This window comes from Perna viridis, chromosome 5 (genome assembly GCF_037379345.1).
Source record: "Perna viridis isolate PV_CMFRI_1.1 ecotype Kerala chromosome 5, ASM3737934v1, whole genome shotgun sequence".
Lineage (NCBI taxonomy): Eukaryota > Metazoa > Mollusca > Bivalvia > Mytilida > Mytilidae > Perna > Perna viridis.
In genome coordinates, this window is record NC_142449.1 from 15,516,709 (window position 1) to 15,542,408 (window position 25,700).

A 25,700-nucleotide genomic window follows, 5' to 3' on the forward strand; every position below is an offset into this window, starting at 1 on the left:
AGAAAGTCTATAGACCAATAATATAAGGTATGATTCACCTTTGATTCATATTCATTTGCAATTCGATAATATGATGAAATATAAACAAATATTTATATATTTTAGGTTAGCTGTGAATATATCTCTTATCTGTCTCGGTTAGTTGTTTTTAACCATCCTTTTCAATATCTTTGGGTTAATATTTAAAAATGTTTTTATTAAAATTGAGAGCCAACACTATGTTCTGTCCTCAATATAGGTTAAACATCAAAGTTTTCTTTTTTTTCTTTTCTTTCTTTTTAAGTACTCAACAGTTTTGTAGAACTGCTTAGTTTTGTTTTTGTAATCTGATGTCATTAAACACTTTTAAACAAATGTCATAGAACTATACATCTAACGTAATGCAGTAAAAAAATATTGAAAAAAAATTATTGTTACTATAGAAACCATTGAAGATATGCCAATAACTGTAAAAAAAAAGGTAGTGAAATCAGGTTTTTAAAAATGTCAAAATATCAAATATCTTAAATTTTTATTTCATACCATGTTTTTCGCATGTTAAAATTTACTTGCTTTCAATTTAAAATAGTCTAGTCAAATTGACATGTCCTTTCAACACTGAGAAATATATGAAACTTTAAAAAATATTTTTACAAGACCTCTATTTTTTTTTAATCTACAATACAATCTCTATTTTTAATCAATATATCAACCGTCACTAAAAGTGCGGAACTAAACAAAACTGTAGAGTGGTAGCTTTCTTTTTTTTTCTTTTAGTTTTATCTTTTACATAACACTTAAATTTCTGAAAACTTACCAAAACAAACTTTTTATTACACAACACTGGAGTTACATGATGTTTCTCTTACCATACTCGAGGAAGTTAAATTATAATATTTTGTTTTATTTTCATTACAGATTTTACGGTAATAGGGTTTGTAAGTCTCGTTCTGGTTTCAGTTTCCCTTCCGGAATTTCTTATGTTGAACATATTGAAATCCGGAGACCGACCTGCATTTTGTTGTTCACTTCCGGGAAATAGAAAAACTGCAATCACAATGCAAACTCTTCTGTTTTAATGTAGAACTAGATATTTGTCATTTGTTATCAGTATGTATATACACAAACAAATTTTGCTTTTAATATTGAACTTATTAATGTGTTAATGACGAATCTCCATGCATTTGAATGGTAGACGAGGACCCATTCTTATAAAATCACGGAGTCACGTGACGAGACTTGCATACCCTATTAGACGAAATAAATTATTACTAGTATGCTCTTGTCTATCAAAACAAATACGACTCTAATTAATTCTTCTGATATTGAGTATGTTCATGAAGGTATTAACCTTGTCTGTACGTCATCTGTCGATTTGTATCTTGAAATTCTTTCATTGATGTTTTTGTTTCTGTTGTTGGATAAACAGAAAGACCAAAGTGCCACAATCAGTATAAAACAAAGAACGCAACTAAATACCAGAAAAGCCGAGAGAACAATCACTGTCGATGTCCATATATCTGAAAACAAAACTGCCTTAAGTTAAGACTAGTTAGAGTTAGCAAATGCATCAGTTTTATCCCCCCAAAGAAAAATAGATCTGGTAATTCAAACATAGAAAAGGGTTTAAATAATCAGTTTAAAAAAATTAGATAATAGCGTTAAAAGTTTCTTTAATTGGATAATTTATTTTGCAATCAATTTTCTAAGCCAGTTTACTACAACGCCACCCTACCGGTGCACCTGGTCCATGCTCCCAGTTTTTAGTGGAGTCCGAGTTGCTCATTTGCTTTTGTTACTTTGTATGTATGATTTTAGTTACTTTATGTTCTTTGTTGTGTATGTCTGTTTTCCATGTCTGGTCTCTGTCCCCAGATAACATTCTTTTGATTACTGCTATAACATTGGTTCGCTTAATTACTCTTACAAGATACTTAGTTAAAAATGAACGATTACGCCCTACTGACACGTGTCGCGGACTTTCATTATTGCTGCTAGATTACTACCGGATTATACTCACTTGCAATACGGCGGGTGCAGCTGGTGGAGAAGGACACGCTTACCCTTCCGGAGCACCTGAAGCCACTCCCGGTTTTTTGTGGGAGTTCATATGTAGTGCTTTAGTTTTTTGTATGACGTCTTGTCTCCCTTATCTTCAGTTTTTACATGTTTTTTTTTTCGGTTCACCACATTGTGTATGTAGATCGTCTCTGTTTCATGTGTTCACCTTTATGCCATGTTATTGGACTTTGGCGAATTTGAATCATCCCATTGCTGACACTTCGGTATTGTTTTGTCAATAAGACTGATAACACTGTTATTTTGTTGCGTTACATAGTCCAGTTATCAAATGCGTTTTAATCATTCTTTTTTAATATTTCTATATCCATTTTATTTCCATTTTATTTTTATTTTTAATTTTTATTTTTATTTTTTTTTTTTTTTTTTTTTTTTTTTTTGGTTATTATTATTGTTTTTGTTATCATTTACAACAGTTTTAACTGATTAAATGTCCTACTCAATAGAAAAACTTACCAATTAGAGTCTCTGGAAGCTTCTCCACATGTCCATTCATATTCTGAAGAAAACTGCGACAAGTCGGTAAACCCAGGGGAATGAGTTTTCCCTCTCGACCATGATATGATGAGAACGATTCGTTCAGCATTACAGCCATTCCATCCACCATGTGCTTGTCCAAATGACAATGCATAAACCACACTCCTGGGTTGGTGGCTTCGATTCTTATAATTACGTAACCACCGAACGGTACAATTACAGTATCCTTTCTCACGGGATTCTCTAGGTGTATGCCTGGTATATTTCTATAGTTGTTCCATGAAGGATCTGCCCAAAAAGCTGCATTGCAAGAACTTTCATTGTTTAGAAGCGTTTTACTGCATTTGATGTGCGTGGTTGGTATAAAACCCCTTTCCGTGGAAAATTCAGCAAATTCCATTTTTAAAATTTGAAATGTGTGTCCATGCAAGTGAATAGGGTGGTGTGATTTTGAATTTTTGCCTAAATTTAGTAAAACCATTATGACTTCCGACCCAGACTTAAGATCAATCGAATGACTGCAGCGACATGGCCTTTCCTCGGTACAATTTTTGCAGTCTGTACTAACCTCGGTTGGCTGGTTAAGAGCACTGACAGTAGGCCAAATAAACTTTCGTCCGTTAATTGTTGGACCATCAACAAAGGCGAAATTAAGAAAATGGAGGTCTTTCACTGTCACGTCCGTTTTTGATATACCCGTCACTCGGAACATCGTTTTCTCTGCGCTATCAATCCGTGATTTAAGACCTGAAACGGGAATGCATTGTAGATTCGGCCGATATGGATATATTTCGAACGGACAATTTAATATTTTAGATCTTTTGGAAGTACCGCAATAAGCAGGTGGTGGAAGAATTAGGCCTGTCACATTAATACTGGCCAGGCCTATGACGTCATGTGTTACATTCAGAGTGTTTGTGTTTAGTATTCTGATGGTTATGTTGTATGCTGGGTGTTCTGCGCAATCAAGGTCTATTTCAAAGTCATATCTTTCGGCTGGGTTAATAATAATTTTATCAACTTGAACGGGATCTACTTGCCAACCATCAGTTTCTGTGATCTTAAGCTTAAGTCCTGGTATTTCTAAAAGTAGCGTTTCCTCTCCTGCAGCGCTAATGATTCTAAAGAGATACGTTGAACTTCCTTTATTACCTCGGTGAAGATGAAATGTCTCCACGGGGGCTTCGATGTCTTTATATGAACCTCTTCCATTAATTAACACGGCATGATTTTTCTCAGAAACAGGTCCCTTCAGTATCGTTTCAGCACTATGAAGATGGTTATATTCTTGAATAAGGATAATATTCTGATGTGAAAATGGCACAGGGTCGTCTTTTCGTAAAACAATAAATGCACCATACAAACCATTGTCCCTCTGATTACCTACGTGGGAGTGGTACCAATATGATCCACCAAATCGAGGGGTAAATGTATATCTGAATTCTTGACCGGGCATGATTGGGCATTGGGTTATAAAAGCCGTGCCATCCATTGCCGGCGACCCTAACTGGTCTATCCCATGCCAGTGAATAGTAACAGCTTCGTTGATTAATTTATTTCGGATGATAATGGTTATCGTCTGATTCTGATATACTATTATATCTGGACCGGGCATACTTCCATTTGCCGTGATCAAATGTTTCGTTTCATTCCATCCATCAGCAGAGATAACATTTTCTATTGACACCTGTTCGCTTGATGTGATGTCGTATAGTTGACCGCCTTTTGCATACACCGGTTTGTTTCTGTCGGACGACACCATTGTAAAGCCGTAATCGATGTCAAGAGAAGTCGTGCAATGGTCTTCTTGCGGACAGTGATATCCTGTTGCCGGATTGACCAAAACTAGGACCAGAAATAACATCTAAAGTAAAAATCAAATCATTTACTCTAACACAAAATATGATTTTGAGATGCTTTATGATTCTGATATATATATAATCATTAGTTAGGTAAAAAGTGCTCCTATTGACCAATCGAAAATTATGAAAATGACTTGATCCCTGAAAGTTCCGAAACAATTTAACTATTTCTCATTTCATTCGGAAGATCTTTGAATGTGTTATATCATTGACATACCTATTTCGATGTTTAGCTGCATTGTTGCCACTTACTAGGAAAAAAGAAACGTCATAACTACTCTCCATTAAATACGTTGCGAAATCAACAGAGACACGTAAAGTTATAAGTCTGATTCATGGAACTTGCCGAAGTTAAGAAGGTAGTACTTTTTGCAATGAAAAATCTTCATATCAAATACGGTATAAAACAAATAAGCGTAACAATAAAATGGCAGAACACTAATCCGATTCAAAATCAAGTCAAGTCCAAAATAAATCTGGCAAAATATATAATACACCACCAGAGCAGCTGGTACCGCAATGGTCCTGACTTGGTACAGGCACCGATGAGAAGTGCTTTTACTGCTTAAACAAAACCGCTTCACATTTTTTTAAATTCAGTTCTAAAAAGCGGTTCATTTTCAAAAATATTGAATGAAAGTTTTTATTACTTGTTCATAAAAGGGGGACAACATTTTACCTAGTAATTATAAATGTATATTCCTTACATTCAATCTAGGAAAACTTTTAAATGAAATCATACTTAAGCATGGTAATATTAAGACATGTACTGGTATGTACCTTTCAATGCTTTAGTGGATAAGGCAAGAAGAGCATGTTTTTAAAATAGAAAAAAAAAGATAATTGTTGTATAGAAAAACTATATGATTCTCTATTTTCATCTTTTTTACTATAATGTAGAGAATCTTTGGATATAAACATATTATCAAAAACATGTGTACTTTAAAAAAAATCCTGTTAATCTAGAACATATTTTGGTTCATTGCTTACACTCCATTGCTAACCATTCTCTGAATGCAAGTATAATAATTAAAACGAGTTCTGTTTCACTTTTTTCACATTAAACAGAAACTGACCAGGATACAACAATTTAGTGTTGGTTGTTTTATCTCTCAACTTTGATTGGTTAACATTTGTTCGTGTATCATCACATGGAAATAATTTTATCATATGACAGTGACGTCATAGACCTTATACTAAAATAAAGCCTTAGAAATGATGTATTATATTTTCTAACAGTGTAAAATAACCTGCGTCTCCTTAATAGAAAAAAATATATTTGAGTCATGCTAAGTAGATGATAGATGTCTAAGTTTAGTTAAATATACATCACATGAACACAATGCATTTTTAAAATAGAACAAACAAATATTAAAAGGAACAACGCTCATTTTGTCTAATGACCTAGTATTTAGTTTGTTTCCATATACCGTTTTAGTACTTCTACAAAATAGGGTGATAAAATTTACATATTCAAAGTCTACATTTCAAACATTTCTGATAACAAATAACTGGTACTAAAATGGAGGCAACTGGTAATTATTTTAACACGCCAGCTATTCACCAATGGCGTGTCGTCGTAAAACAGTATTTATAAGAAAAAAATAGATGAATTTAAACGTGGTATCATTACATAGTCGTAGAGAGGTGACGTATAATTTTAAAATAATGACTGAAAATAAAGAATCTTTATCATATCATGCTTTAAAATAGTAAAGGGAACTAAGGTTATAGCGATAATCAAAAGAATGTAATCCAGGGACAAAGACCAGACATAGAAAACAGACATACACAACAAAGAACATAAAGTAACTAAAATCATACATACAAAGTAACAAAAGTAAATGAGCAACTCGGACTCCACTAAAAACTGGGAGCATGGACCAGGTGCACCGGTAGGATAAGCGTTCTCATTAAAACATTTAAAAGAAAAATTGTATTAACCTTTAAAATATTAAAATTTTATCATGAATTTATGTAAAAGGGATCTCTGATAATGTGTTTTATCGTTTTTTTTTGTTTTGTTTTTTTGTTTTTGTTTTTTAAATTTTTTTTACCTAAGACCTCTTCAGTAAGAACAGCTTTTTAAACCTACCTTAGATGTGTCGTTACGATTTTATGGCGATCTTCACTGCATTTTCAATAAATAGGATTAGCTGACCAGGATATGCTCATGTGGATGATAATTGTAAACTTCAAAATTCATTTTTTATATATATAGATGTTTGTCACAAAAAGTAATCGTTTCATTGAATCATGAATGTATAATACATCTATTTACAAGTAACTTGACATAATCTACTTTTACTTACTTGATGCCTTATATGTTTTAAATTCAAATTAGGAAAATAATTTTTAGTGATTGATTAGGATCACACATCACCTCTATACCCTTTAAACGGAATTTGTACATGTCTATCAAATCGTTACAGTAAATATGAATTAAATATTTTCCTGATCTGGCTTTGAATAGAGGTCACGTCAGAACGTTTTTAAAGAATGTTTGTACGGAACTTGTAATTTTGGACATAGAATAGTAAAATGTATTTCATCTTCAACACCTACATTGCATAGATTACACGAGGCTGTATGTTTTGTATTCAAAAGACCTTATTTTCAGATAACATGTCTATGATTCATTTTTTTATCTAATTAGGTCAGGGTGCAAATGAAATATGTCAAATATGTGTTGCGAATACGTAAGTAAGCCACAGGCATCTCTGTACTGGCTGAATTAGGAGTATTCCAAAGTTCTATTACTGCAATTAACACTTCAGTAAGTTATTGGATTCATCCTCTTAATACTAAAGGTTGTAGCATGTTATAATGCCTATCAGGGAAACATAACACTCAAAGAGAACTGGTGTCATAAATTAAAACAATAGTTTTCTCTTTTGTTTTAAACATATTTGGGAAAACAAGTTCCTTTTCAAAACGTAAACTTCCATTTTTCACTTCTAAACAGTTAGAAGAGAAATACATTAATTATTGGAAACAAATGTTATTTGATTAAGGTACAAATCAGGCGGATATACATAAAGAACTTACCGTAAACTTAAAAACTGAGTTCAAATTGAAAATTGAATATATGCTAGTGTGAACAAGCATTCTTTATCGACATTTGTCAAAATAAAAATAAGTAAGTGTATTTGAATATTGAGAATACCAGATATCTTAATCTTCCAGCGGAAAGAATATGTTAACCTACTATTCTTATTCTTATGATGACTCGTAAAATTCTGATACTTCAGTATGCGCCTGCACGAGCTTGGCACGTTATTAAGTGAGCACCGCGTGATTGAGGTCATTTCGTCATAGAGAGAAAAAAAGATATATCAGTCATTCCGTAAATGGCCTCTCCTCGTAGAACAGAATAATACAACAACAACAAAAAACGATTAACACATGTGATTAAGTTAAATGGTTTATTATGGTGCGTACAAGATTTCAAAATATTGATGACTGAAAAACACTTGGTCTACTCTGGTTGGATGAATATTGTTTAACGTATGGATATTTCCGTCCTCATACTAAGGATCTTATCATTATTCACAAATAAATGAGAAGGAAATGGAAATTGTTTATGATCTAGATCATACAGGTATTTATGAACGTACGTGTATCTTGTCTGGACCATGTGATTTCTGCCGTATTCATATGGTCCGCACACTACCGATCGTGGATTTATTGAGTGTTGGGGTTAAAGGCTAAAAACCACTAATTCCACTTTCCATAGGCTTCTATGCTAATTTCACAATATTCAATGGCTTCTCTGGACTTTACCTTAACTTTAACCTGCAGAGGACTATATATCAGCATGATTCTACATATGTCAGCTCACAATCCTCAGAATGGCATGTGGGGTTAGCAGACTTGCAGTGCAGTACTGGTCACCGGAAGTGAAGGGTCTATAAGGTTACAGACCACCAATTCAACCAATGAGCATTTGGAACGTACACGCAAAAATAGTCCTACGCAGAAATTACCCCTGTTCCTCATAGTGCTGTGAAAAAAGTTCTCATCTTATTTAAAAAATTTAAACAGTTTCTGAAAGGAAAAACATTTCTGTACATTTTATAGGTGCATTTTGCTTCTTGTGATGTGAAGCCTAATCTCCATAATGATTTTTAAATATACCCCTATCTTGTGAAAACACTGGGATTTCCCATGCTATTTATAGACCCTTCACTTCCGGTGACCAGTACTGCACTGCAAGTCTGCTAACCCCACATGCCATTCTGAGGATTGTGAGCTGACATATGTAGAATCATGCTGATATATAGTCCTCTGCAGGTTAAAGTTAAGGTAAAGTCCAGAGAAGCCATTGAATATTGTGAAATTAGCATAGAAGCCTATGGGATGTGGAATTAGTGGTTTTTAGCCTTAAGATGAAGCCATGGCAAAATGAAAAGTTTCTTGAAATAGCTTTAAACTACTTGAAGATCTTGTTAACTTTGCCATGAGAGGAATACACTACAAAAATCCTTCAAAATATGCGTTTTTTTAAGTTATAGGTCCAAATTATGGAAAATTGGTCTTTTTGGCTGATTTTTATGTCCTATCTTGTAAAAAGTGTAGAAAATTTAGTAAAAATATCAAATATTAAACTTTGAGGGCTATATTTACCTAAATATGGTGGTAATAAGCACTTGAAATCAAGTTTTGTGTAGATTTGAGCAAAAATTAGGTTAGAAATGAGGAAAAATTCACTTTCATTACTGCGGTTAAGGCCATGTAAGCATTCCCCTATGGCAACATGGAAAATCCATTATTGAGCACTTTTTTTGCTTTAGGTGCCCTTTACTGGTCATGTTTTAATGTGAAAACACTGTATTTACAAATTTAAAGCCAAATATATCACCTTTTGTGAAAATTTAAAGATTTAGGATTTTTGACATGTGATCAAGAAAAAGGGGGAGGCATGTCAAAAATAAATTTTTAAAAATAGACCAATTTCTCAGAAAATGATTACTTTTAAAACTATTTCTTCATTAATATTGTTAAAAAACAAGTTGTAATTGATATTTTTTATTTGAAAAGTCAGAAAAAGTTCTTTGCAAATATTTAATGCATTTAAGTATGGTAGAAAATTGTCACTTTTTTGCTCGCACAACTTGGTTACCCTATATTTAAAAATCAAATATTTAAAAAAGTGCTTGTCATATTTCACTGAAACTTTGCAAATGCATTCAATATGTGTGTAGGAAGATACCTGTATAGTTATTTATTTTTTCTAAGACAAAAAGTGACTCTTTAGGTTACAGACCACCAATTCAACCAATGAGCATTTGGAACGTACGCAAAAATAGTCCTACGCAGAAATTACCCCTGTTCCTCATAGTGCTGTGAAAAAAGTTCTCATCTTATTTAAAAAATTTAAACAGTTTCTGAAAGGAAAAACATTTCTGTACATTTTATAGGTGCATTTTGCTTCTTGTGATGTGAAGCCTAATCTCCATAATGATTTTTAAATATACCCCTATCTTGTGAAAACACTGGGATTTCCCATGCTATTTATAGACCCTTCACTTCCGGTGACCAGTACTGCACTGCAAGTCTGCTAACCCCACATGCCATTCTGAGGATTGTGAGCTGACATATGTAGAATCATGCTGATATATAGTCCTCTGCAGGTTAAAGTTAAGGTAAAGTCCAGAGAAGCCATTGAATATTGTGAAATTAGCATAGAAGCCTATGGGAAGTGGAATTAGTGGTTTTTAGCCTATAAATAGCATGGGAAATCCCAGTGTTTTCACAAGATAGGGGTATACTTAAAAATCATTATGGAGATTAGGCTTCACATCACAAGAAGCAAAATGCACCTATAAAATGTACAGAAATGTTTTTCCTTTCAGAAACCGTTTAATTTTTTTAAATAAGATGAGAACTTTTTTCACAGCACTATGAGGAACAGGGGTAATTTCTGCGTAGGACTATTTTTGCGTACGTTCCAAATGCTCATTGGTTGAATTGGTGGTCTGTAACCTAAACTAGTCCGAATTTCCTCTGACCCTGCAACCCTCCTCTTTTTTATTTGGATATTGATATGTCAGGTTGGGGTCAGAACGATGTGCCATACAAAAAGTTGGAGATTTAGCTGTACCGCGGAGTATCGCCCTTCAACCGCTTGAATTTTTTTTTTTAAACATGCCAAAGTCACGAACGAAAAAAGCAAGAAAAACATAAAGAGTAACTTAATTAGTAAACGTGGATTAAGGTATGTACATACAACTTTAAAATATTGATGACTGAAAAAAAAACTTGATGGTCTCCTGTTGTATAATCATTGACTCAGTAGAATTGGGATCTTCCTACCTTTGGAAGTTTATTTACGGGTTTATGAGCTAGTAAGAAATGTGCATGTACCAGACCATACAGATAACTTGTAACGTACGTGAACGTGCATCCGGAGTTTCAGTTTTTCATTCATTAATACTTTCTTTTCTAGTTTTCATATAACTATCTTATGTTATAGTAGGAGTATTCTGGCATACCACTGCCTATCCATCAACATGTCTATGATAACCAATTAAGGGATGAGCCATGGGTTTTCCCTACCTGGACCCAAACTGAACCACTGTCATATTTCTTTAAAAAAGGATTTTCATCAGAAAGCATTCAAATCTTCAGACCATCCTACTGTAAAAAAGAACTACCATACAGTAATTTAGATAAGAGGTTCTAAAGTCATGGTACAATATGTTAAAATGGACAGATGAACAGATATTTAGCCACCTATAAAAATACTTTGAGTGATTATTATAATTATCAAGAAAATGTTTGTTCTTCACAAAAGTACGGACATTTTTTTTCATTATTTCCTTAATTTTGGTTTCAATGTTAAAGAACAAGTAGAGACATGCATTTCATATGCTTTAGTATATCAATTAATTGTTCACATAAGCTTTTCATTCCCAAACTGCTTCAGCATCACCATATTTTGTATTGAGATAACAATCTATGTGCTTAAACTGCACACAGATCTTAAGACTGAATTAAGTTATTACAGAATTCCTAGCAGCAAGGGGCAATAACAACTGTGCCACACTAATGTATAACTGAAACCTTGACCTTGTATGATTTCTCATTACACAATAAAACTAACATCTTTTGAACTGAGTGATTTGTTAGGTTAAGGTAAGTGCATACTGAAATTGAAGGGAATTCAGAAGATATTTGATTTAGACCAGTTTCTGACTTATCTATGATTTGATGAAAACTGGTTTCATTGTATTGAAAAATTAAATGATTACTATTTAAAAATAATATCAAAATTTAGAATAAAATGATTACAATTTCTTTAGAAATAATATCAAAATTTAGAATACTATGATTACAAATTATTTAGAAATAATATCAAAATTTAGAATTAAATGATTAGGAACTACATCTCTCGATTTGAATATTTGTACTTTTCAACTTTCATAAGTTCTCCTTCATATACTTTACCTTGTATTTAGTGGATTCTTATATTAAGAAAAAATAAAATAGGCTTTGATAGTCGATGTAGTAAAATATTGTTTGTCAAACTGCACCACATTGCAAGCTGAATTATATAGTTTACTTTCCTTGAAGAAAATTATAAAACAGTTATAATTCATGTACAATATATTACATTTATCAAACTTCTATTTTCACATAGTTTGCAAATGCTCTATTGTTCATCTTTTGTAGAAACATTCCAAGCTGTTTACCTGGACCACATTCATAAGTAATAGGAAAACTTGCTTGTTTTCTGTCCCGACTATACAATTCTGTCATTATCTGTTCCCATTTGACTGGTTTTACAATCTGTTTTGTCAATAGTTGATAGAAATTCTTTGGTTCTAACCTAAACTTTTTGAATTCTACATTTGAATACACAGGGATTCTATAAGGATGGATTTGCACTGTTTTTAGCGCATCCATGACTGGTTTCTTCGCTGATAACATCAGTGGAGTATGAAAGGCACCGCTAACTGGAACTCTTTTACATTTGCGTATTCCAAAGTCCTTATGATTCTTTTGAATAAATTCAAGTGCCTATAAGAAATAGATAAAATAATTTTTTTTTACAAAATGTTCCAGTAGGTAAGAAAAATGTAGAGTAACTAGTCGTATAGCTCTATACATTGTGGATGTCAAATTTCGTTCATTCCAAGGGATTTTGTATAAACAAAATTTCTAAATTCCTGACAGTAATAATACAATAAAGAAGGACAATAACTAAAGGGAACTGATATACAACTTAAGTACAGTTATAAAAAATGTAGCCTGAAAGATTCTATGCATTTTACTTGTTTACAATTTTTTTTCTCAATTAAGCTGTTTTTAAATTATAGGCTAACAAATTTAAAAAAATGAGATGAGTAAGGCTATGCATCCTACAACAGACCTAGCGGAATAATTTTTCAAACTGTCAGACATTTGGTCAACCTAACAAAATCTGCTGGACCGAACAATTATCTGCCAGACCAAAAAAAAACCCCAAGAATTTTGCATTCTGGGTTAATACTCCGTGTTTTACGTTTTTCGTCATTTTCTTGTTGACATACTTTAACCTCTGCATCAGTAAGCTTCCTTTTTAAGGGCTTTCCAGGAATGGCATCCTTTTTATATACTAAAGCCGGAATCATTTCTCTGACCCAATTTAAATTTGGTCAATTTCTTCATTATTACAAGATATTTCCATCTGAAAGTTGGTACATATTTACAAAATGATATGATGGTTAGGCTAGATTTAATGATATTTAAAATGTTTGTGGAAGAAAAATTGATTTTATTCTATTTTCTATTTTCAAGAGGTCTAAAATGTGTAATCCGAAATTCCCGTACCCAAAATCAAAGTCCAGTATCTTTGTTATCTGTACAATTTTAGTGCATATTTGACATTAGAACATCATGATATTATCACAATTTTCATTGACAATAAATTAAAATTGCATCATACTCTGTTTATGAGACTTTGTTTTTCATTCTGGATAAGATTGTATCCATTCTTTGCTGGTATGGGGATTGACACTTGGTACGCTAGGTAATTCAAACTCAATCACTTCTTTTTTCAATAATGTCAAATCTTTCAAAACTTTACCCAAAGTCTTAAAGTGAGGTTTTAACCTCTAAATGATTTTAGAAAACTGTAAAATTTGGATAGGAAAATGAGAAATAGTCAATAATTAGTTTGGTACCGTAACTTCCAGTAACACATTTTAGACCTTTTGACTTCAAAAAAACGATCAAACAGAAAATATTAGAAAAAATATACATCATTTTCTTTATTAGAAATGAAATGAAATGGACTTTCCACATCTCATGCAATTTTAAGTTCTTAATATACCATAAGAATGAATATTTTAGCAAAACATTATTTGGGTACGGGAAAAATTGGTACGGCTGTGGGTTGCACATTTTAGACCATACCATTTTTCACTTCATTTACATTTTCTGTTTTACCCAAATATTTTTATTAACCAATGTTTCAGTAGAAAGAACAGAGACTCTGACCCGAAACTCCGAGTACATTTCTGACCTCGGACTCTTTAACTACATAAAAAGTAGATAAATGTATTCATTTTACATGTATTAATTCATATCTATTGATTTTATTTCTATATTCAACTATTTAAACTGACAGGCATATATATTTCTTCTACAGGCGTATTTTAACCTGGCAGGTGTGTTTAAGTAGGACAGGAAATCACACAAATTTTACCGGACCAGCAGCTAAAAGTACCGGTCATGTCCAACGAATTTCGCCATGACTGCTACAAGGAGTCATCATCACACAATTTTAGTCTTGTTAAATATACATGTATTGTAGCCTTATTGAAATAGCACAATTGACTGTTCACAGTTTTGCTCTATCAATAAAAATCCCTACATCAATTCTATACAGGATATCCCAAGGAACAATCATACAAACTTTGGATCCAATTGGTCAAGTGGTGTCAGAGGAGAAAATTTTTGAAAGATATAGCATTAAAAATAGCAAAAAATCATCGAAAAAGGGCTATTACTCCAACATGGCTTTTTGGAGATATATGCAAAAAAATACTGTCTGATTCCAATGTTCTATTTTTAGTAATGGCGGCCATGTTTTTGACGGATCAAAAATCAGTTCTATGCAAGATACCCCAAGGAACATTCACACCAAGTTTGGTTCTAATTGGTCAAGTAGTGTCAGAGGAGAAGAGTTTTGAAAAATTGTTAACAACGATGACGACGGATGCCAAGTGATGGCAATAGCTCACCTGGCCAAAGGCCAAGTGAGCTAAAAATCATTTAGCATTTTTTACAGAAAATATGGTCATTTTAACCAAAAACCTCCCACAAATTTTACACTTTTATGTGATGGAGATTCTAACTTTTTCGTTGATTATGCGGGATTCTCCCCATTTTGTGCAAGATGCCAGTGAAGTCAATTTTAACAAATTAAGAGGTTCTTAATTCCTGCACTCCAAGAAATGTTTACCTGCTCATGCCCAGCAATGACTTTAACCTCTGGAAACAGATAATTAGCAACACTACACACAGGGTCTTGGATACCATGGTGATCTAAACAGTGTTGCCTAGCAGCTTCCATGGCAAGTGGCAACTTAGTTCCCCAAAAACTAAACACAGTCATCATACCACTAGGTGTCTCTTCTGAAGCCCTCTGCATGGCTTCTGCTCTCACTTTCACTACTTTAAGTGCTGAAACAAAAAAACTATTATTGAAATCAAGAGAAATTACTGAGCTTCTTTCTGAGGTCTCACTAACCACTTCTAATGTTTCCATTACTTTACATGTTAAAAATGTAATTTTCAAAGTTTCACTATGAATTCCCAGGACAAATGACATCTTAAAGTTGCATACCCTTGCAAAGCTGGGAAAATAAGGCTTTCAAAATCATTATGCTAATGGTACGATGATAGTAGAAATTCTTCACAAAATTTACTTGAATAAATAATACATGTACTGAAAATCCACATTTTTACCTTTTCTGCTAACTGACAGCATGGAGGCAAATTACTCACACATGCAAACAATATTCATACACTTTTGTAGTAAATTACATATATGGTCTTAAAATACACATTCTCAGCTTTATTTTGACTTCTTTTAATCAGAATACACACAAATAATGAACTTACAATGCATAGGTCTAGGTTCAGTGTGTTTTTGGTACTACAAAGGGGAGTGGCCATTTGACCCAGAAGTGGTTAGTGAGACCTTATAAATCAAGGTAATATGATGAAGTAAAGAAAAACACAATACAGAGTAAGAAAAGCATGAAGAAAGCAATCCATAAAGGTTTTAAAAGTCTGTATCACTCAATATGGGACTTGGAAAGTCCAGATGCTAAGATGTATGCATATTTAGGTCAAAAATACTAAAGGTTCACACATGAACTTCTAGAAGAAATTGTCATACAAATTTAACCCAAATTAAGACTTTAAAACTACAACTATAGTTTCTCCTGTAAGAAATTTTCATACAGCTCTGACACAATTAGAACATGTGCAGGCCTTACGATAAGAACAATGTCATCAATTAACTCATTCATGAAAGCATTCTATAGCTTTGTATTATTATTATTTCTCATTTTGACACCAACTGTATTTAATAATTGAATTTGAGTCATAACAGTAAACTGGGAGTGATGCGACATAATTTTTTCAATAGATATTAAACATACCATCCTCAAATGACAAGATCCCAGCAAACACAAGAGCTGCATACTCCCCAACACTGAAACCAGCTGTTCCTACTGTGTTTTCTATACCCTGTCAAAATCACGACAAGTTTTACATGTATATGTTAGTAGCACAGTCGGTACATCACTCAGCACATACATTTGTTAAACATTACAAACTGTGAACTCACTTTAAAGGACCCCAAAACTTCTCCCTTACCATATGGTCAAAATTGGAACAAAGCAGTCACAACATATTTTTGTGATAAGTATGGTAATTAATAAAAGACCATGCATTGCATCAGGAAACCCCCAAAGTCAACCATGATTGAAACACAAAAGAGAAGTTGCACAATGGCATCCTGTGATAAAGAATGTTGAATATAAGAGACTTGGAAGGAGTTCCTGGGGTCAGTTGAACAGAGAATAACCCAGAGGTGCCTCTGTTGCCTACCGGTATTACTCCATCATGTTACATAGACACCTCTGGGTTTTTTATCATGTGTTTTATCAGTTAGATTATTATCCTGCACTATGAATGAGCTTTTAGATCTGTCAGTGTAAGATAAATGCTGAGTAGAATTTTGAGGATAAGACTGAAATCAATTTACTTTAATCCATTCCATGATTTACAACCTTTTAAAATAAAATAGGAATCTTTTTAACAAAAGCAGTTACTAATGCTACATGTAGTTTCTTATTCAAACCTTTTTTTCAATGATAAATATATGAACATTACCTGAATATTTTCTTCCTTTAATCTTTCTATAGCTGCAATTGAAGTAACAAACACAGCAGGTTGGCAATAGACTGTTTTATCTAGCTCTGACTTAGGCCCATAAAGACACAATTTAAGAAGATCATATCTAAGAATCTCACTTGCTTGATCATAAATGGCCTGAACACCAGGGAACTGCAACAACTCCTTACCCATACCAACAAACTGACTGCCTTGTCCAGGGAAAAGTGCAAACGATGTTGTTTCTGGGTCAACTTTGGGTCTTTTGATTTTTTCTTGGTGTTTTTCCTCTACTTTCTGGGCATCAATTATATCTGAAGAAAACAGCTCTAAATCAATTTGTTCTGTTTTCTCATCTGACATCATTTGATCCAAAAGGTTTCCTACTTTTTCACTGGGTACCTGCAGATCCTTTTCATCATACTCTGTATCTATTTGTTTTTTAGATAAATCACTAAGAATTTTATGGCGCTTCAAAGCTCTTCTTGAGATATAACCATCAGTATTCTCCTTATCACTGTTAACTGTTGAACATCTATAAAATGTTTGTTTAGCAAAATGTTCAAGAAAAACATTTCTCCTTGGTAAACACAGCAATGTATTCCGAATCATTTTTAGAATCTGGAAAAGAACAACAAATCAATATATATGACATGGATCTAAGAAATCTTGAAGAAATAAAAATACATCAATAAGTACATTTTGGTATTATCTGACTATCATTTAAATTCTGATAATATGAATGTTACAGAATAAAAAAAACATGTACATGTATATGCCTTCAGTGTTTTCCTTAAGATTTAAATATAGTATCCTGGTAGCCCCTGAATTTCAATATAGCATCTTGCATTTAAATTTTGTATTGGACCCTATGGGAAGTTCTTATTGGACAGCATCCTATATGGGTTTCCGCCTTTCATGTATTATTTTTCCTATGCAGTCGGTACAGAGTTCACTTTGACATCACGTGACATTCATGATGCTTAACCATGGCAACCTAACCGATGTAACTTACAGCCTCACATTACATTGGACAAATGTGATAGCAATTGTGAAATTTAAGGCTCCATTGGGGCATTGGTGTCCGGAATATTTTCAATCACTTTTATATACATTGATAATTGGGAATAGTTTATTTGTTGAACCAATAATATAATTGAAATACGAAACATAGCACAGTGATCTCACAGTTCACCAAGTAAAATCTTAACCAGATTTAGATATTAAAAAAGCAAGGATATGCGTCAACTATCTTTTTTTAAAGATAGTACTTGCTAGGATTGGAGTTGATTATGGGATCAATTTTCTCAAATAAAAGTGGACTTTTGTCTTTTAGGCTAGAAACCACTAATTCCACTTCCCATAGGCTTCTATGCTAATTTCACAATATTCAATGGCTTCTCTGGACTTTACCTTAACTTTAACCTGCAGAGGACTATATATCAGCATGATTCTACATATGTCAGCTCACAATCCTCAGAGTGGCATGTGGGGTTAGAAGACTTGCAGTGCAGTACTGGTCACCGGAAGTGAAGGGTCTATAAATAGCATGGGAAATCCCAGTGTTTTCACAAGATAGGTGTATATTTAGAAATCATTATGGAGATTAGGCTTCACATCACAAGAAGCAAAATGCACCTATAAAATGTACAGAAATGTTTTTCCTTTCAGAAACTGTTTAAATTTTTTAAATAAGATGAGAACTTTTTTCACAGCACTATGAGGAACAGAGGTAATTTCTGCGTAGGACTATTTTTGTGTACGTTCCAAATGCTCATTGGTTGAATTGGTGGTCTGTAACCTAAATTTAAGCATGAATGGTATTTTCTTATTTATTGGTAAGATAATAATGGCTGTGTATGGCAAGCCAAAGTAGACAAAAATGCCTATCTATTAATATTTATAAATAATTATAAATCAATTATAAATATTTATAAATGACTACTCATACTCATACAACAAACCAATTTCAACACTGCAACAGGACGGCAGAAAACATCTTGCCAGCTAACCTCTAGCATACAACAATGTAAACAAATTTCAAACTGATAACCAAAAAGTTTTCATCAACTGAGGCCATTTTGAGTCAAATAAGAGACATTGTAATGGAAGCAAAGCCAACATAAATTTGAAATGTAGTTTGTTTGTTTTTTTTTTTTTTAATGTTTATCTTGATTTTCAAATATATGAGACATTGATGTCGAAGTTTTTGAAATGTTGTCCTTGTTCAAAGATGTGTGTCTTACCTATTCAAACTGGTTCAATATTCATGAATCAAAAATATGGCATCTAATTGCACTTAAACGATACCCCACCATGTTGTGTAAGCCATAAAACGATACCCCACCATGTTGTGTAAGCCATAAAACGATACCCCACCATGTTGTGTAAGCCATAAAACGATATCCCACCATGTTGTGTAAGCCATAAAACGATACCCCACCATGTTGTGTAAGCCATAAAACCCCCTAAAAAGCAACTTTTATGATTCTTTAATATTCAAAAAAAAGATAACTCCAATTCATCAACGATAAAAAATTGAGGTAAAAGCAATTTAAAATGGGCCTGGCCAAAACTTTTGTGTAAATAATCTGATCAATTCAAACTTGATCTTTATTTAATGCTACTCAATAACTATACAAAGTTTGAAAAACATCCTTCAATAACTTCTAAAGTTATCATCTGGAAACCATTTGGGGATAGACAGATATGGTATCACAACAACTTGCCACTTCTTGTGAAGAGGTATAAAAAAAAACCTATTTGTCTAGTATGCTTCTGAAGAGTCAAAGAATTGTAAAATAGATATTAATACTCTGATATTACTATGAGTGCAAAAAAAACTGCAAGATGGCAGAAAAGGAGTATATGGAATATGAATTTTCACCAACTCCCATCTCATATGTTTCATGAGGTCACCATGAAACATGCGAACAGTCCGACAAAAATTTTATAGGACAAAGCAACTCTCCATTTTATAGACCCATGATCTATGAGCTACATGTTTTATGTGTAAATGCATGTAGCTTAGTGCAATTATAGACATGAATCTGAAATTTAATTCCAACAGGTAGATAACTAACCCTACCATGATGTATTATACTCTACCTACATGTATATTTCATAGAGGGGTAAATCTGATCCTCTGTGGCAGCAGCAAGTATATTTAGTAGAGGGGTAAACTTGATCCTCTGTGGCAGCAGCAAGTATATTTAGTAGAGGGGTGAACTTGATCCTCGGTGGCAGCAGCAAGTATATTTAGTAGAGAGGTAAACTTGATCCTCTGTGGCAGCAGCAAGTATATTTAGTAGAGGGGTGAACTTGATCCTCTGTGGCAGCAGCAAGTATATTTAGTAGAGGGGTAAACTTGATCCTCGGTGGCAGCAGCAGATGTTTATTCCTGTTAATTTTCATATATTAATAAAATCAACTAAAATAGATATCATGCATTAATTTTACAAATCTAACTCATGTCAGGTACTGCTTAATCATTCTTAATTCCACTGACTCATATCATGTGTTGTATAATTATTGATTTAAAGAATTAAAGACAAACTGAATTGTGCAAAAGTGTTTTGCAATACAATAATGTATAACAACAGCTTATTTACTTAGATTGATAGGATTGAAGATGTGATCTGTTAAAATGTTAGTCTTGACTGACAAAACACACAGAATGAGCAATCAAGCATCATTACAACACAAAGTTCATCAAAATAATTCAATCCAAAGTATAAATGTCTTGGTAAAAGCGGTGGAATAACAATGTTTGATTTGTAAAAATATCCCATAAAGAGTCAAACTTAACCCCCAAAACAATACGTAACAGTTTTACCAATCTTACACAACTAAATGGGAAAAATATTTTGTTTCATTTATTTTAAACTTCTTCCTTTTTAAACTTCTTTTTTTTCACAGGCATAAAACAGGATAATCAATTAAACCTATCAATTAATTAGAATTTTAATACTTTAATATTTTAATATTTTTAATAATTTTATCAACTGGGTTCTGCAGGTACAGTGTATCAGTCTTGCATTGCATATTCCTGAGCATGTGTACATGTATGTCAAAACATGAAGGCTTAAAATGGTATGGCCCTGTCTTTTTCTTGCATTTTACTTTTATTTTTGCAAATGGTTATCATTTTTCATCAACAGTACAGGGTAACTATCAAGCAATGACACTAAAAACTTGCTTTTGAGTAAAATCAGTATTTTCATGAAAAATAATGCTACAGAAAAGGGGTCTCTTTTATGAACTCAAAATGAAAGTGAAAGTAGAGTCTAATTTTAGTTTGACCTGTTCTGGAGTACTAAAGGTTAAGCCTTATTTTTCTAAATTGTACCTGAAAATCATTTTTGATATTTCGTTAACATAAAAACATGGTCAAAGGTTAGACTGAAACTCCTTGTCTATTTTTTTTTAGAAATCATGAAAATTTAAGGTTTACTATAGAAGCCTATGGGCAAAGAATACAACAGTGAGATCTGATACTTACGCGAAAAAAAACATCAATATCCATTTGCATTTGAGAACCATACCAGTCTCGGAAAACATTTGCTAGCTTCAATAATTAAATACAAATTGAATCTTAGCTTTTTCCAAGATAGAGATGGACAAATCATGGCATCCAAATGTTTATGGTAATGACATAATCAGCTTATCAATACAGGACAATTTGGCCAAAGACTTTTTGGACCATGACAACAAATACTGGACATTTCGGCACATGCATACATGTATATTAGACGATGACAATTAGGAGAATGCATTAAGACAATAAAAATCGTATGTCATAACTGTTTTACCATTTTAGAAGTTCAATGATTATAGGAACTACATATAAATAAAATAAAAAAATATTTTCTCCTCAATTCTTTTTGCCCCTGACAAAGGCAGTAAGGCCGAAAATTTGGGCCCATATTTTTAATGTTTTGTGTTTTATTTATATTTTATTTGTATGTAGTTCTTTTTTACCTTTTAAATGTTGCTATTGTTCTTATTCATTATTCTTATTAAGGTTTAATTTGAGCCACTTAACAACATTTATTTATATTTTTTTTAAATGATAACAGGGCTGACAAAAATTATTGAAGGTGTTTAAATTTATGTTTGTTCTAGAGTATTTAAGGTTTCATCTTCCTCATATTAAAACTTAGTTGATTTATACACACCTGAACGGAGTGTTGATGATTGTATTACCAACTGGATTCTGTATACTTATGGCAAGTAAAACCATCAATATCTGGTTTGTGCATGTAAAATGGGGAGCTTAATATAGCATCATGGTAGCTTCATTCTCATATCTTTGTAAATGCATTTGAGAACCACACCAGAATCTAGCTTTTTTCTAAAACAGTGATGGTCAAAACATGGCACCCAGCTGTTTATGAAAAATAATCAATTTCGGACAATTCAATCTAGACACTTCGGACCATGACAATCCAATGCCGAACATTTCCGCCCTTACATTTTTCAGACCATAACACATAAGGACAATAAAAATCGTATATCATAACATATTTTACCATTTTGCAAGTTAATAATAACAGGGCTGACAAAAAGTAAGAAAAGTGTTTGAATTGATTTCATGTCCCCTAAAGGATCCGACCCTATTTTAATGTTGATCTGTCCCTAATCATAAACTCAATGCATTATGAATACATACAATTATAATATTAAACATAAATATTGAAAATTATCTTTGTCTTTTCTTAAATTGTACAATATAAATTTATGGACCATAGTTCAACCTAATTGAGTACAGTTTAATAGAGTAATTACATATAATCATTACATTACAAAATGAAAAGTAATTAGTCAATATAAGTTTTTTTTATTGTTAAAGGGTTATTGTTTTCCATTTACTTGTTTTTTTTTAATCAAGATTTTCACAAGTTCAATGCAGCATCCAAGCTTACCCCAAGCTTGATTTAATGAAATAGTTACTCAGTAAGAAAAATTCCATTCCTTTTGAAATACAAGGGAATCATTGGAAAACTTCTCCCTATTTCAAATATAGCAATGCTGTAACCATCACCAATAGTCTGTAAATAACAATATAATTATTCGAGGGGACAGAAAAACTTGGGATAGGTCGACTTGGGGCCAGATCAACCTGCTACCTATGTTTCTTTGGGAGTGAATAAAATTTTACCTTCCTCTTATCAAATCATTACCTCTGAAAATGCAGTTTTGAGCTTTAAATACTTAATTTAGTTCAACAATCACCCTATACAGATATAACATGGTCACAGTGAATCTTATTAACTGAAGCCGTCTGGCATTTTTAGTAAATTGGGTATAGTTTATTATATCAAAATACTGTATTTCATTAATAATGTACAATACAGGTAAGACTCGACAAGACAATATTTATTAGCTCAAACACATTTACATAAATTGGCTGTGGCACGTAACATAAAGAATTACAAAGCAACATATTAACACACATTGGATAATCACGCATATGAATACTTTTATGAGCATGATGTGACAGTGGTTTAACTTTGTACAGAAATATTTATGAGCTGCTTATTATTAGTTAAATATGGTCATTATGGGTCTTATTTGCTGAAGAAGAGTATTGCATTAAAATAAACTGGGTAAATTAAACTGCTGTATTTCATTTTTGTATATACATAATAGATATTTCCATTACCTATGCCTATGATTTGAAATATTTAGACAGAGGACATGTGGATTTGTTTACATGACGCAAATAAGTCGCCCATTGTCGTAATTTAGTTATTACGACATTTCTTTTGCCGTCTAATCCTACATTTGTGCAAATGAAAATATTACAGTCATAATTTGTAATGATAATACTCAACATTCAATTATTCTAGAGGGGTATATTAATTTATCGTATCAATTATCTTTGAGAAATTTTCTCAACCCTCACCGGAAGCACAAAAAATCTCCCGCGAAAATTTGACACGTGACTTAAGCCGAAAAGAAACAAAAGGGAGAAATTTTAGGTATATATTCTTAAATCATCGATAAGGATTATCTCTGATTTTATTCAGCAAAAGGTAAACTATATCACACATATCATGTGGCAAAGACGTTTAAACATGACAGTTAAATATGATTTTCTTACGGCTTAAACTAAGTTAAAACAGGAGTCGTTGCCGACTCAGTCATGCCGCATTGGACTGTTCGAGTTTTGAAGTTTATATGGGACTTGTCATGCCTGGCTCAGACAGTTTTGGTCCCAGAGACTGTGACATATATACATCCAAAAGTCGAGTCGGATATACAGTTACAACTTACTTTGGTGTAGGCACACAGGGATGAAATTAGTGTATATATTTGTCGAGACCACAGGTCTAGTAGACAAAAAATACCTAGACCTGCAAACAAATCCGGCTCCATTCGCCCTAATACACGTTCGTCATAATACCTATTCGCCCTGGGTCCGTTCGCCCTGTAGACGTAGCCATTATGTAGGGAGGTCGGTAGTGCGTTTATCAATATTCTTGCGAGAGCAAAATTCTCAATTTTGAGTCAACTTTAACACGTTAGAAAATGGTTAAAAATCCATTGCATGACAATAAAAAATATATGTAATTGAAGATGAGACATTTCTCTTTCTAAATATACAACTTTCATTGTTATTGGAGTTGATGGTCATTTGGTACAAACGTTTGAAGTGACGATACTTTGAGAAAAATGGCCGCCTGAAAAACTATGTGTCAAAGATCATACCTATTTCAAAATTCATTCCGCAAGCTATTACTGGACCGATTTTCTTCATTTATGGCTTAAATTTTTGGAAATATCTTCAATTTTGATAATCCGGTTGTCAGGCTAATTTTTTGGTTACAAAACATATTTTTTCCGTAATTTTAAGGAAAAACATGTTGAAAAAAAATAGTTTTTGCGTACCCGGAATGCACTGACAGTCGGATTCCGAAAATTTAATCCTTTCTGCGTCCATCCGTAACCCTGGTTTCAGAAGAAAAACAATAATAGCTTGCGGAATCGATTGGATATTAGGGTGGTCAGGGCGTGGTTTTCACAAAAATTAAAGCGGGACCGGTTATCGTTCTTGCTAACCGGATGTTACTGATCCGCCATAGCTTCTGTTAAGATTTTCGAACACTCGTGGATAAATGCCCTTTTACCGACTGTTTTCTGGACGGATTTTTGACTGGTGGTGCAGACAACGATGGATCTAGGCCATGGAGGCCAATCACTTACGGTAAGTACCTAAATTATGTCTAATATAAGCCTAATCGCCCTGTTTCCGTAAGGTCAAATTCTAGAATGACCTTTTATCATCTGCAAGCTTAAAAACTATATTCACCTTCTTGGAAGGTCTGATTTTCGTTTGATTCTGCATGAGCTGATTTAAAAAAGATTACTCTCATTTAGCATTAGTTGGAATATGTTTCCATAACATTTTTATTAAACGATGAATATGTAATGAGGTAAATTCTCCCAACGTTTGATTGCAATCCATTCAAAATCTTTCGGACTTTATAGACTTTCCTATATTATCGGAAGTCTCTGTATTTTACCTAGCTTTTTTTCTATTGGTTGGGAGAATTTGCACATATTGCATTTAATTTCCTTGATAATTCAATTTTAATTTATATGTAGTGCCCAATTTATATGAAACTCACATGTTTAAGCATAAACCTTCTTTATATTTATTTTAACTGTTTTATTTATTCAAAATTATCATATGTAGAAAAAAAAATCAACCTTAAATTGCTTCTTCAAATGATACACAACTTTTTTTTCTGGTTTTCATTTTATCAGTTAATATATATTAATTATGACTTTTATTAGAACAATTATCATGTAGCCCTGCTTGTACTTTACTTGATAAATAGAACTTATTTGATGAGATTTATATATGTGGCAATTGCATATTTTACATATGACCTGCATCTTCTT

The 25,700-nt window shown here is 32.8% G+C and overlaps 4 protein-coding genes across 9 annotated transcripts in view; 2 read left to right on the top strand and 2 right to left on the bottom strand.

Annotated features, from left to right (window-relative positions):
* Window positions 1-792: 792 nt before the first annotated feature.
* Window positions 793-6,588, bottom strand: LOC148616217 (uncharacterized). 3 transcript variants are annotated; one of them, XM_088583038.1, is made up of 3 exons: window positions 6,493-6,588; window positions 2,515-4,399; window positions 793-1,499 (listed from the first exon to the last, which is right to left on the bottom strand). In XM_088583038.1, the coding sequence occupies exons 2-3, from the start codon at window positions 4,397-4,399 to the stop codon at window positions 1,315-1,317; spliced, it is 2,070 nt and encodes a 689-aa protein (XP_088439164.1). In that variant the 5' UTR covers window positions 6,493-6,588; the 3' UTR covers window positions 793-1,314. The 3 variants fall into 3 exon arrangements, with proteins under 3 accessions (XP_088439164.1, XP_088439165.1, XP_088439166.1); XM_088583039.1 differs by lacking the exon at window positions 6,493-6,588 and adding an exon at window positions 5,339-5,552; XM_088583040.1 differs by lacking the exon at window positions 6,493-6,588 and adding an exon at window positions 4,615-4,866.
* Window positions 6,589-7,808: 1,220 nt separating this feature from the next.
* Window positions 7,809-23,672, bottom strand: LOC148616218 (putative malonyl-CoA-acyl carrier protein transacylase, mitochondrial). Of its 3 annotated transcripts, none has more exons than XM_088583042.1 (7): window positions 23,455-23,672; window positions 19,903-20,190; window positions 16,791-17,411; window positions 16,055-16,142; window positions 14,848-15,068; window positions 10,120-12,419; window positions 7,809-8,305 (listed from the first exon to the last, which is right to left on the bottom strand). In XM_088583042.1, the coding sequence occupies exons 3-6, from the start codon at window positions 17,400-17,402 to the stop codon at window positions 12,018-12,020; spliced, it is 1,323 nt and encodes a 440-aa protein (XP_088439168.1). In that variant the 5' UTR covers window positions 17,403-17,411; window positions 19,903-20,190; window positions 23,455-23,672; the 3' UTR covers window positions 7,809-8,305; window positions 10,120-12,017. The 3 variants fall into 3 exon arrangements, with proteins under 3 accessions (XP_088439168.1, XP_088439170.1, XP_088439171.1); XM_088583044.1 differs by lacking the exon at window positions 23,455-23,672 and adding an exon at window positions 21,968-23,408; XM_088583045.1 differs by lacking the exon at window positions 19,903-20,190.
* LOC148616219 (uncharacterized) overlaps window positions 9,937-25,700 on the top strand; it is a 58,685-nt gene continuing 42,921 nt past the window's right edge. The window contains exon 1 of the mRNA XM_088583046.1: window positions 9,937-10,042. Within this exon, the coding sequence (XP_088439172.1) occupies window positions 10,007-10,042 (36 nt within the window). The 5' untranslated portion in view covers window positions 9,937-10,006. The remainder of the gene's footprint in view (window positions 10,043-25,700) is intronic.
* LOC148616220 (DNA replication licensing factor mcm4-A-like) overlaps window positions 23,656-25,700 on the top strand; it is a 36,858-nt gene continuing 34,813 nt past the window's right edge. Inside the window, exon 1 of one of the 2 annotated variants that reach the window (XM_088583036.1) lies at window positions 23,656-23,773. The gene's annotated coding sequence lies outside the window, so the exon portion shown is untranslated. Of the gene's footprint in view, window positions 23,828-25,700 lie in introns of both variants that reach the window. The other variant, XM_088583037.1, reaches the window with a different exon arrangement.